At 36.6% G+C, this 14090-nt stretch overlaps 1 protein-coding gene across 1 annotated transcript in view; it reads left to right on the top strand.

The window, feature by feature from the left end:
* Positions 1 to 12529: 12529 nt before the first annotated feature.
* NWD1 (NACHT domain- and WD repeat-containing protein 1) overlaps positions 12530 to 14090 on the top strand; it is a gene marked incomplete at both ends in the record, with an annotated part of 32650 nt that continues 31089 nt past the window's right edge. Inside the window, 4 exons of the mRNA XM_051219335.1 lie at positions 12530 to 12737; positions 12776 to 12864; positions 13624 to 13740; positions 13784 to 13987. Of these exons, the coding sequence (XP_051066535.1) occupies positions 12530 to 12737; positions 12776 to 12864; positions 13624 to 13740; positions 13784 to 13987 (618 nt within the window). The remainder of the gene's footprint in view (positions 12738 to 12775; positions 12865 to 13623; positions 13741 to 13783; positions 13988 to 14090) is intronic.

Genomic DNA, 14090 nt, shown 5'->3' with positions numbered 1-14090 from the left:
TCTTAATAAATTTGGAGAAACTGTTACAGACGAATCAAATCTTGATGTTCTATCACATATTATTTGTCCTCATAATTCATTTGTTTATTGTGGGAATTTCGTTCAGTGCAAAGCTTGAGTACTAAATGAGCTGGATCTTGATTACAATTTGGATGATTTCATATCAACTGCTGTTCATCCTTATCACAAATTCACTTCCCATGTATACTCCAATCAATGTGAGAAATATGTTTTAAACGAAGCCACATTATTCATAACCTGGGGATATAAAGATCCAACATTATTTCGTGGGGGGATAGTGTTCAAATTCTAGATATTAATGATTTCATTATAAAATCGACATGCTGATTGTATACAATTCCAGGTGAGTCTGTTCCGACTTCGTTTGTTAATTCCAATACTAATGAGCACATTCTAGATACTACAAAGTTTTTATCCAATAAAATGTCGGACAGACTCAGGATGAACTTAAGAGGAAAACGTAAAACCGATTACAAACACATATACTCCTATTTAAGCTGTGGCGGATGTGGTGTGTAAATGAACTAATGATACCTTTGTACTTGTTGAATGCTTGATTTCCAATTCTAAATACAGTACATTCGTTTGTGCCTATCTAGTACTTCTTAATCCGATTACGTTATTTTTGGGATTCTTAGTTCGCACTATAATTCAAATACTCCTGATCATCATATTGGCGTCGCGATGGAGCCTGCGATGGAAAAGTTAGATATTCATTCAACTTCTGAAGCTTTTGAAGATTACTTTGAAAGGTTCGAAATCCAGGCTATGACCAAGGAAGATGATGAGGATGTTGATATTGTGGCACATTTTCTCACATTCATCGGAAAAGAAGCATATAGCTTATTAAGAACTCTGGCTATGCCGGAAAAGCCAATTTCGCTTTCTTATACAACTTTCAAGAATCTACTGCTACACTGTGTTAAGTATACAAATTTCGAATGTGGTAAAGAAGGGAGATCTAGTAAAATGGTTCATGAGGATTTAAAAATTCCACTACATTACTACGTCATTCCGACCCAGTGCATACTCAAGGTTATGCAGATAGTTCATTGAGGAGTTGCAATGCATTTCACGAAAATGGGCACAAGTTTAGTCAGTGTTTGTCCTGTGGCAAGTTCCACTTTTTTAATTCATGTAAATCTCGTAATTCTAAGTGCTTTAAATGTGGTGAAATTGGATATATTCAGTCAGTCTGTAATACTAATGTTCATCTTATTGCAACTAATATTAAGTCTTGTAATTCTGATTCTACTGATTCGAGTATTCATAATGATCATTTATCTTTATCAACGATTTCAAAAGAGAGTGTAGAGCCATATAGCAGTTAAGAGTTAAATGAAACTCAGAATTCTTGTGAGACAACAGTTCCTAATCAATCGACTTATCAGATTTCTCATGTTATTGTACCAGGTATGACTTTTCCTAATGATTCACATATTTCTGATGAAATTCCTTGCAAATCTGAAGTAAATATGTTGAGTGAACATAATTATGATCGAAAGCCTGATGTAGTTTTGATAGATGCTAATTTTTCTAATGATCCTTTACCCTGCAATGATATTCTTAATAAATTTGGAGAAACTGTTACAGACGAATCAAATCTTGATGTTCTATCACATATTATTTGTCCTCATAATTCATTTGTTTATTGTGGGAATTTCGTTCAGTGCAAAGCTTGAGTACTAAATGAGCTGGATCTTGATTACAATTTGGATGATTTCATATCAACTGCTGTTCATCCTTATCACAAATTCACTTCCCATGTATACTCCAATCAATGTGAGAAATATGTTTTAAACGAAGCCACATTATTCATAACCTGGGGATATAAAGATCCAACATTATTTCGTGGGGGGATAGTGTTCAAATTCTAGATATTAATGATTTCATTATAAAATCGACATGCTGATTGTATACAATTCCAGGTGAGTCTGTTCCGACTTCGTTTGTTAATTCCAATACTAATGAGCACATTCTAGATACTACAAAGTTTTTATCCAATAAAATGTCGGACAGACTCAGGATGAACTTAAGAGGAAAACGTAAAACCGATTACAAACACATATACTCCTATTTAAGCTGTGGCGGATGTGGTGTGTAAATGAACTAATGATACCTTTGTACTTGTTGAATGCTTGATTTCCAATTCTAAATACAGTACATTCGTTTGTGCCTATCTAGTACTTCTTAATCCGATTACGTTATTTTTGGGATTCTTAGTTCGCACTATAATTCAAATACTCCTGATCATCATATTGGCGTCGCGATGGAGCCTGCGATGGAAAAGTTAGATATTCATTCAACTTCTGAAGCTTTTGAAGATTACTTTGAAAGGTTCGAAATCCAGGCTATGACCAAGGAAGATGATGAGGATGTTGATATTGTGGCACATTTTCTCACATTCATCGGAAAAGAAGCATATAGCTTATTAAGAACTCTGGCTATGCCGGAAAAGCCAATTTCGCTTTCTTATACAACTTTCAAGAATCTACTGCTACACTGTGTTAAGTATACAAATTTCGAATGTGGTAAAGAAGGGAGATCTAGTAAAATGGTTCATGAGGATTTAAAAATTCCACTACATTACTACGTCATTCCGACCCAGTGCATACTCAAGGTTATGCAGATAGTTCATTGAGGAGTTGCAATGCATTTCACGAAAATGGGCACAAGTTTAGTCAGTGTTTGTCCTGTGGCAAGTTCCACTTTTTTAATTCATGTAAATCTCGTAATTCTAAGTGCTTTAAATGTGGTGAAATTGGATATATTCAGTCAGTCTGTAATACTAATGTTCATCTTATTGCAACTAATATTAAGTCTTGTAATTCTGATTCTACTGATTCGAGTATTCATAATGATCATTTATCTTTATCAACGATTTCAAAAGAGAGTGTAGAGCCATATAGCAGTTAAGAGTTAAATGAAACTCAGAATTCTTGTGAGACAACAGTTCCTAATCAATCGACTTATCAGATTTCTCATGTTATTGTACCAGGTATGACTTTTCCTAATGATTCACATATTTCTGATGAAATTCCTTGCAAATCTGAAGTAAATATGTTGAGTGAACATAATTATGATCGAAAGCCTGATGTAGTTTTGATAGATGCTAATTTTTCTAATGATCCTTTACCCTGCAATGATATTCTTAATAAATTTGGAGAAACTGTTACAGACGAATCAAATCTTGATGTTCTATCACATATTATTTGTCCTCATAATTCATTTGTTTATTGTGGGAATTTCGTTCAGTGCAAAGCTTGAGTACTAAATGAGCTGGATCTTGATTACAATTTGGATGATTTCATATCAACTGCTGTTCATCCTTATCACAAATTCACTTCCCATGTATACTCCAATCAATGTGAGAAATATGTTTTAAACGAAGCCACATTATTCATAACCTGGGGATATAAAGATCCAACATTATTTCGTGGGGGGATAGTGTTCAAATTCTAGATATTAATGATTTCATTATAAAATCGACATGCTGATTGTATACAATTCCAGGTGAGTCTGTTCCGACTTCGTTTGTTAATTCCAATACTAATGAGCACATTCTAGATACTACAAAGTTTTTATCCAATAAAATGTCGGACAGACTCAGGATGAACTTAAGAGGAAAACGTAAAACCGATTACAAACACATATACTCCTATTTAAGCTGTGGCGGATGTGGTGTGTAAATGAACTAATGATACCTTTGTACTTGTTGAATGCTTGATTTCCAATTCTAAATACAGTACATTCGTTTGTGCCTATCTAGTACTTCTTAATCCGATTACGTTATTTTTGGGATTCTTAGTTCGCACTATAATTCAAATACTCCTGATCATCATATTGGCGTCGCGATGGAGCCTGCGATGGAAAAGTTAGATATTCATTCAACTTCTGAAGCTTTTGAAGATTACTTTGAAAGGTTCGAAATCCAGGCTATGACCAAGGAAGATGATGAGGATGTTGATATTGTGGCACATTTTCTCACATTCATCGGAAAAGAAGCATATAGCTTATTAAGAACTCTGGCTATGCCGGAAAAGCCAATTTCGCTTTCTTATACAACTTTCAAGAATCTACTGCTACACTGTGTTAAGTATACAAATTTCGAATGTGGTAAAGAAGGGAGATCTAGTAAAATGGTTCATGAGGATTTAAAAAATTCCACTACATTACTACGTCATTCCGACCCAGTGCATACTCAAGGTTATGCAGATAGTTCATTGAGGAGTTGCAATGCATTTCACGAAAATGGGCACAAGTTTAGTCAGTGTTTGTCCTGTGGCAAGTTCCACTTTTTTAATTCATGTAAATCTCGTAATTCTAAGTGCTTTAAATGTGGTGAAATTGGATATATTCAGTCAGTCTGTAATACTAATGTTCATCTTATTGCAACTAATATTAAGTCTTGTAATTCTGATTCTACTGATTCGAGTATTCATAATGATCATTTATCTTTATCAACGATTTCAAAAGAGAGTGTAGAGCCATATAGCAGTTAAGAGCTAAATGAAACTCAGAATTCTTGCGAAACAACATCTTATTGATAAGACATATATGGTTGACCCTATCAAAATCTTTTGAGGAGTCGTGGTAAATGATGTCAACCTTGCCCTTGAGATCAAGGATGAGTGTCTATCTGTCCACCGCAGTCAGCAGGTCGGTTATACAAGAATGACCTCACCTGAAACCGTGATATTGGGTGAAAAGAAGTTTAAGGATAATAGATAGTCGTGTATACTGTCTTATATCAGGGACTACATAATTGTTGAAGGGCCAACGGTCGGCAGCTTGAAGGTTCGCCACGTCGACCTCTTTTGAAAATTGGTGAGATGTGAGCTAGCTTCCAAATTTCCTGTAGTTTGCCTCGGCTTAGCGAGTGCGAGAACATGACGCTGAGCGGTGTTGCCAGGATTGAAGCTGCTTCCCTTAGTACAGCACGATGAACCAAAACCGGGCCAGGAGAAGTGTCCTTTCTTAGGTGCTGCAGTTTCTGGCACACCAGGTCAACGCTCACGTTGAAATGTCCAAGAGTATTATTCAGCCAAAAGGTTGGCGGCATCACTATCGTTATTGGTCGGGCCATTAGGACCTAGCAGTTGGGAAACTCCAGTTTTGGCTTGTCGAAGAGAGGATGCATAACAGAATAAGCTTTTCGGATTGGAGACAAATTTATCGATAAGCTTTATTTGGTACTGAAGCCTGAATTTTCTTACTGCCTTTGTGCATATGTTCCTGATATGCTTGTATTGTCTGTACGCGTCGTTGTTATCAGTTCGTTTGTATTTTGCCCGACAGTGCCTATTACGGCTTAGCAAACAAAGAGTGCGGTTCTTGATGACTGTAGGTTGCTTATCGATTTTGATGACCGTTTGAGGCACAGACTGTTTTGTAACACATAAGAGCGTGTGCAGTAAAAAGTCCTAATGAGCATCCACATCACGTTGAGGGTGAACATCCCAATCCACCTGTTGTAGACAGTCCTGTAAAGCTGACACACCGTTGGAAATTTCAGCACCTGTTGTCGATGGGATGTCTTAGCTCACTTTTTCTGATAGAACTAAAGGCTATGCCGGCGTGATCGCTTCTCCTCGGGGGAGCCAGGATTGAGAGATTGCCAATTAGGTATTTATCGTTTGTAAATACCCAGTCTAAGCGCTACAGCGTCTGGCTGTTTATCCAACGAGTTGCCGACTTCACATTTTCGAATAATTCCAGATCCTCAATGAGGTTGAAGAACCGAGCTTCTGCTGAGTTTTCACCTCCAATATATATATGTTCCACGAAAATGACTTTAAAAAGATTGAAGTCCTCTAGAATCAGGGTATGAGTTATTCCAAGATGGGTAGAGTGGTAAGATCCTTCCAGCTTACGATTGTCGTACCCGATGTCAGCAGTGCCCTTCCTGTAGATGACCCCAACTAGACACCTCGAGATGGTAGTAAATCTTACTGAGCACTATACAGATTCCTGTACTTATATTTCCACAAACATATACAAAATAATGTATGATGTCCGTAAGTTGTAAAGAGAGGATCAACAAGATATTGATGCATCTAATGTCGAAACCCTGTCTGGGCATCAGAGATGATAACCGGATTCTGAATTATTTCTGAGATCTTATTGCGGACTCACCGAGCAGCATTAGAAGTATCCTGCGGATGTGTACAAGTGTCCTGCCGAGGTTCATCAGCAGTGGGGCTAACTAGCATCTCGGAGTGAAAACCAATCTGCTAAGATATGTTGAACTTTGGTTGTGTACTTGTGATTTTTATACTTTAGATTTGTATATCAATGTAGATGGACTTTCTCTTTCAAGGAACTCCAGCCAATATTTATGACATGCATTAGGACGGACTGCACCCTAAAGTTTAGTGGCGTGTTCATGATAGGGATCTATGGAGGGAATACTAAGCTGGCGGAATTCAACGAAATTTCTGCGGACACCATTTCTGAAATAAAAGAAATGACTAGCGTGAGTCTGCTTAGTGCTACGTTTAATAAATACATAGCTATACCCATGTGGTTCACCTGCTCGTTCTGATTTTAGATACACAGTTAATCAAATGGAAAGACAGGTTGTGACGGGCTTATTGTAGTTGGGAGACGGCTTGACGGGAAGATGACTTTTCCGGATGGTGAATATACGTTAAGAAATGACGATAGCTTTCGTCGTCTGACTCAATCTATTCACTATCAAGACCATTCCATTTTAAAAGTGCTTCCAATTTATATGATCTCAACTTTCTCATTAGATCCAATTCACATGGTGTACTTAGGTATCATAAAGAAACTAGCAGTTCTATGGATAGAATTTGCACACAAACGACTACGAAACATGAATACATGTGTAACTGCGGATATGAATAAGTTAATATCTAGTTACATGGCAAGCATGCCCTCCGACTTTCAGTGTAAATGCCGTACATTAGACTTGGTATCAGTATGGAAAGCTTCGGAGTGTCGATCACTTCTTCTATATTTAGGCTCCGTAATTCTGAAACAAACTTCGTCGTAAACTTTGTGCCCTAGTTTTAAACGTTTACCGTTTTCAATTTATTTGCTAGCACATCCAAAATTACATAATAGCGTTACAGAAGCTGTCGGAATGGGTTTGAGGAATATGAACGGTATTATGGGTCTGAAAACTTAGTTTAAAATGTCCATTTTACATCACCTTCCTGAGGATTTTCGTGCACATGGACCTTTAGATAGATTTTCAGCCTTCCCTTTCGAGTCTTATGTTAGACAAATTAAGAAATCAGTGCATAGCGGCTATGTTGTTAAGAAACAAGCGGCCCAGTGTTATGCGGAAAAATGTCTTTCTGTGATAGGTTTCAAGCGAGAGTTTCGATTAATAGTGTCCCAATAACCGGTAAGGTTGAATCATACAAACAAGTAATTATAACAATACAAAAAGAACTTCATTTCAGCTGGATAATGTTGTACCGGTACTCGGAAAGCCTGGTTCAGTCATTGATGTAGGAGAGAGTGAATTAGTGGAATTTAGCTCGTTCACAGACCCACGCAATTACTTCGAAGGCCCCTTCCCTTCTAATAACGTAGAGATATTTAAGTGCTCAGTATTTAGTCATGGACATAGTGGTGTTGTGTTTGTTCTTGACCTTAGGCCTGAGTGCCGCAACACCTTCAGTGAGGAACAACTACCAAAGATCTGTAATGAGAAGCATTCCGTCCGATATAACTTCATCGCCTAACGGAAGGACATGAGACAGCGTGTAAAGTATCAACCGATAGTATGTAAAAATCTCTCACTTCGGATGTGATATTTAATTCATTTTACTCTTATTTGGCCTACTGATCTGCAACAATTATCTGGTTTGTGGAGATAACTTCATCCCTAATTATCAGAAAATTCGCGCGCCATACATTCGGAAGAAAAATAGATTTGTAGGTTAGTTCATAAGTTCTGAGCTTGAAGTACAATGCGGTGTGAGTTTTGTTTGCGAAAGGTTATAAGAATTTAAAGTTTATAGAATCATCATGATGACGTGTGAAGATAAAGCTTAGCATTAAGTTTCTGTTTCAGGTTAAAAAGTTTAGATAAGGCGCATAACACGAGACTGATTAGGTGTCGTTTTCCAAACAAACATCTATTCGAAGTTGTGAGCTCTACCCAGGTGCTGGAAAGAGCAACAAAATACTCAACGATCAGAAAAATATCATCCTTACTCCGATAACCAATATGATACAGATAGAAATCAGAAGGCAACAGGGACAAAGGACCTATTCTTCGGTGCTAAATCCACTCATTTCAATAACTCATGCAAGATATCGCCCCTCGCGTTTACATACTTCCTGGTTCGTTCACAGTTAAGAAAAGAATATCCAACAGTGGCAACAGTATTAATTATTGTCATTTTTGGCTTGCACATATAGTTAATTACCGTCATTCTTGAACAAATATTACGGCGTGCAAACGATTGCAGTTTGTAATAATTCCCTTATTTCGGTTTCTGCAGAAAGTGTAAAGTAGATTATATTCTTTACTAGTCTCACAACTGTACCCAACCGTAACATCAGCTGTATAATCGTCTTCGTGGTTTGTACTCCGAACTATATTTCCAGTAGAACATATAGAACAGAAGACTTCACTAATTGGCGGCCTACAACATGGCATTTGTTGGCTGTTGGCTTTCCTACTTCAACTTGTTGTGATCGTGGCTAGGTCTAACAAGAGCTTCTCGATGTGTTCATTTATGCCTTTCCAGTTATCTTCTTTCTGCTACTTAAAATTTATTAGTCCAACCGTAGCCTTTACGTGTTTTCTGCTCTTTGGATTAATCTATTTCAATAGTGTCACGTTTGATGTGTGTTCTCATCACTCTTCTTCCATCATTCAGTCGTTTCTACATTTCTTACATAAATTTCTTAAAAGTATCATTTGCTTATTTGTATTTGTCCCTAGCTTGATACTGTTACATGCTACTTTAGTTAGAATTGGTGTTTTTTCTCACACTTGACATAAATTCACTGTCATATACTAAACATGAGAGTCTAGTCACAACAAGATCTGCGTCGATTTTCATGTCCACTAGACTTTTATTATCATTCCTCATAATAAGTGAATAAGTATTCAGGAAGATGAGACCTCAGAAGTATCAGAAGTGAATAATTTACTGTATTTATTACCTCAGAAGTTAGCCATTCAGTAACGAACCTCGATGTAGAAAATGCTTGTACCACACAGGTCTCCGTCCAGCCATTCTATCCCACCACTAGCTGGCTAGTTGTTTTTCCTTAAGTTGGTTTCACCAAGTCTTTAGTGTAATCCAATCTGAAACCACCAGGTTACCAGGATACGAGAACTATTACAATCTGCCAGCACTTGTTTATAAGGGCAGTGGAAACTCTTAGATGCAGATTTAAAATCTCACCTGAGTACCAGAACTGCTGGCTCACAGAATTTGGCAGCCTTATGTTTTTGATGCAGAGTATTCAGTCTTATGTTTATCTTTTCTTATCATATATTTTCCCGAATTTTGCCTATTTGCATTTTATTCACTTACGAATATGTGTCCACCTGTAGGTCTAGTCTGGTATAGGTACATTTATCTTTGCTACTATAATTATAGACCAAATTCTAAAATTGTAGTTGTTATTCTGTGACTACCTAATCTATAAAATCTTAGGTGAAAGACACATCACTGCTTAAACTGACTTGTCGTACTGTGACAATCAGCTGTGTAATTTCTGACCTGCTTCAAGTATTACATGGCAAGTGTAGACCTCAGTAATTATATGTCCAACTTCAAAAGTCATGCGGTTACGAACCAATAGAACAACGCGTCTCCTTATTTATTTGTCGTTCTATACCTTTGGTTTTTTAAATGCCGTCATCAATCAGTTCTTGAACCTGAAGGCCAAGTGGATTCACACACCATATTCTACACTGTCAATACAACACATAGCTCAATACTTCGCCGATAATTTGTTTGTTAACTAACAGGGTTGGAATGCATTATCCCTGGTCACTTCGATCCTCAACTTCTTTATATCTATTTTGCTACTGATCGTTGAGATAAGATTATTCTAGTCAACTGATTATACTGGATTACCTGGAATAACAAAGCAGCTCCCATCATAGAGTTATATACACGTAAAGTATAGTATTCAGATCGGCTTACAGGCACAATAAAGCTTATGAAAGGCAATCATCGTAATTTGATTCTAACCATATGAAGAAATCAATTAATTAAGAATAGAGTAAAACAGCCGAAAGAAAGCATTCTCCACAGTGAAGAACGGTATTACTAAGCCAATTATATTTACACAACATGACAATAAAACACGCATTAGTAAAACATAAACCCATTACACGTAGAAATCGGAGTAGTAGTGGAATTGGTCCCTAAACACATGTTTCTCAAAGCTGGGCATATAATTGATGAGAAAACTGACATTCAATATGTGTCACTTGGAGGAGATTGACAATGGTTAACTCAGGAACAATTGATCAGTATGTCATAGTTCGGTTATGAGGGCACAGTCTTTTTTTTACCACTTGTTCTTCGTATAAAACAAATTAATTTATCCCTAGCCCAAATATGTTCTCCGGATCTTACAGATTAGACAATCACAACAAGACAAATCCACAATCTTCGGACTAGGTAGTAGTACTAATACAGGAGTAGAAAATAATTCAATGGAGTCTTGCAACAATGAATAAGAGAAACAATTCTCAAAATGTTTTTTAGATACTGAATCTAAGTACGGAAATCATTATTTTGTATTGTGCCATGAAGTACATTCAACACTGTGGAAGGCTGATGATTCGTACTTTGGAACTAATTAAAGCGACGCGTTGGGGCTGAGGACAGACTTCCTCCGTGAATTCCTTCATTGTGTACCAAATCGCTATACCCTTGATAAGAAAGTAAAATACGTTAACGTCAATACTAACCGATTGAAGACCGGATAGCCCATCTCTCTCGACTCTATCTTCTGACAATGAAACGGCACAACTCAACGAATAAGATTCAACGCATGACAGGGAACAGTCAATGAAGGACTTCGCACTGTGGAAGAACTCTAAAGTTTCAGAAATACTTGCATGTAAGACATTATCTGAGATGATTACTTTTCGTGTCGTTTTTATTGTTCTATAGCTAACTGACTGCATTCTCAATTTCTATTGCTTTAAAAGTGAAAATAATTTTTAAAACATCCTTATATGAGTATAGTGTTTACTGGCATCCTTATCACTCTAGTACCAACTCCAGAAGATATTCTTGAGTTCACATTCAGAACGAACTTTGGGAGAAATGCCTGATAATTGGAAATACCGAAGTGAATCCCCAGGTATACTTAGGGATGAAGCTTTGCACATATCGGCCACAAACGAAGATGATCTACGTCGAATGATTCGGGGCCTACTCGAAAGTGACGGGAATGACATGACCAATCAGCTAACCTCAAAGTCATACCTAACGGTTAGTACCTAATGCTGATTATTCTCTCTTCGTATCCAAGTACTATGACAACTTTGGTGACCGTATCACACAAACGATGTTATCATGGAAATGTTTCAAAAAGAAAATGCACAAGGATCAGAGCTCAACCGTAATCATGTGAACCAGATCAACGCGTGCAACTAACTAATGCTCATTGGCCGTCCTTTGGCTATGCAGAGGTCTGTGGGCTGTTTAGTATTCAGTGACCCGACATCCGAATGATTTGGCTAGGGTATAGTGACACTTATCTGACCCTACATATAGCTTTATTGGAATCAGAAAAGCATGCTATAGTAATTTTCAGGTTTTTCCCTCATTTCTTGTTTCATAAATATAGATTGCTACCTGAAGGCATTGAAGATGTACTCATACCAGACACGTAAGCTCTAAGATGAAAGCTCCTTTCACTCCATTTGCAACTTCATTTTATCCAGTAGTTCATGAATCCATGAAATTATTTTACGTGAAAACTCAATGCTTTATTCAAGGGTGAGCGAAACTCATGCAAATATTTAGAAAAATTTGAGTTCCTGCCTGGCAATTTGTTAAAAGACATGTATAAATAAAGACAGAGACTTGAGGGTATCAGTGAATTATCAATACTCTACAAGTAAGCTCAGCATGTCTTATGTATCCAACTTACAACTATTCACATTACTCATCTTTCAGAATTCATTACCCAACCAACCTGATTAGTTTACTGATTCTAAAATTCGCATAATGGTAGCTGTTTGACAGAATCGTATACCTGCAATAGATACTAAGCAATTTTGTTAGTATCAATACCATAATTATAAATGCTAAGATTCGAGTGCGCACGTATTCAAAACGTTCATTTTGTAGTTATCATTCACTGATATAAACCATACTTGATTTTATTTTCAGCTTTCTCAAATCATTTGGCTTAGTGTTTTTCATACTATTTCACTTCTTCTGTCTTTACTTCATATACTGAATCGGTTTTATACAGTCATTTCATTACCCTGACTGTAAATAAATAATTATCAGTCAGAAAAAATCATCCAACTCTTATTATGGATTTCGAAACCATCGCAAGTCAGATTATCAACCGGAGGAGGTCATCAAAGCCAAAGCCGTGGCAGAGGTTGAAATCGAAATTTGCAATAAGAGGTTTTGAAAAATCTAAATCTTCATATGATTTCGTTATGTCTGGAAACTTCTCTAATTTACCACGAATGAACAGCAAATCTGTTCGTATCTTCATCAGCTCGACGTTCTCTGGTAGGAACAATAAAATTTTACCCTTTACGTTATGAAAGACTTAAACTTAGAGAGAAATGTATTGATGAAGTACATATATCCAAAACTCAAAGTTTACTGCCGTGAGAAGTATGGTTTTGATTTTTACGTGAGTTTGTTTATGAGCTGTAAATGTATTTTTGATAAGTAAAACCTTAGTGTCTGGATAATTTGGTAGTGCATGATAGGAGAGAGTAAATACATCACATAAGCTCAGATTATGAGGACAAAGAAGAAATGGTTTTCATATATCACCTCTCCTTATTATTTATGGGTTGATCGCCTGTCGACTTTTTAAAGATTTTTTACCTTTTGCCTATTTTCTAGGTGGTTTTTTACTCATGCTTCTGAATGTTTATTACCGAAATGTACGATATCAATTTATATACTCACTAGGAATTCTCTCCACATCTTGTCGGTAACGAGCAAAATATACCCAGTATCCTAATAATAGACTGATTATACAAACTTTAGGCAAATTGCACATTCGTAATATATAACTTCAGTGTTTATTCTGAATTCACAGGGCATATTTTTGAGGTGTTAGTCTCAAGTTCACGTCTTTTGAGTTAATGTACCCAAAACCAGAACTATTAATCCAAGAAAGTGAATATAAATCCTTGTGAAACTTTTTTGCCTCCAATAATATACACAAGGACATTTTGAACTGTCAGTTTGATCTCTCATTCAGTTATAATAATTAGGCAATATATTAGTAATATCCTAGTTAGTTGAATATTGAATTATTGACGTTTCATAACTTAGTGTAGGTCAATTCCCCAGAGCATAACTAACCAAATTGAGATTATCAAGTCAAATCTTCGGCATTGTCACTTACAATCTGACCTTTGTTTTAATTCTTTTGCAGGCTATCGACATGCGCTGGGGTGTGCCAAATGTTACTCAGCTAGATCACCTTGGTCCAAAAACATGCTATGATGAAGTTGAACATTGCAAGTTTCTTTCAATCGGTCCAACTTTTATCGTGAGTTAAATTATAGAAAAACAAACATATCAAAACCCTTTAGACTGTACTTGGTCAGCGCTATGGAGAATATGAGATTCCATTTACGATCAACTCATATGAGATGGAACTTCTAAAAGACTGGTCAAAAAAGATTCAAGGAGTATCTCCTAAGTGTTTTGAAGCGTTTGAAGAATGGTATTTGTGTGACAAAAATGATATAAATCAGGCTTACCATTTAAAGCCAATAGTGGAAGCATTTCAACTGGTAAGGGGACATTTTTTCATCAAAACATTGAAATACGTTAAATGGTATCATAGCTGATGTGTTTCGCCGAGATGTAGAAAAATGATAAAGTTATACGGCTTAA

The sequence above is a fragment of the Schistosoma haematobium genome, chromosome 4 (assembly GCF_000699445.3).
Source record: "Schistosoma haematobium chromosome 4, whole genome shotgun sequence".
Taxonomy (NCBI): domain Eukaryota; kingdom Metazoa; phylum Platyhelminthes; class Trematoda; order Strigeidida; family Schistosomatidae; genus Schistosoma; species Schistosoma haematobium.
The sequence above is the reverse complement of the archived record's forward strand: the minus strand, read 5'-3'. Positions and strand labels throughout refer to the sequence as shown.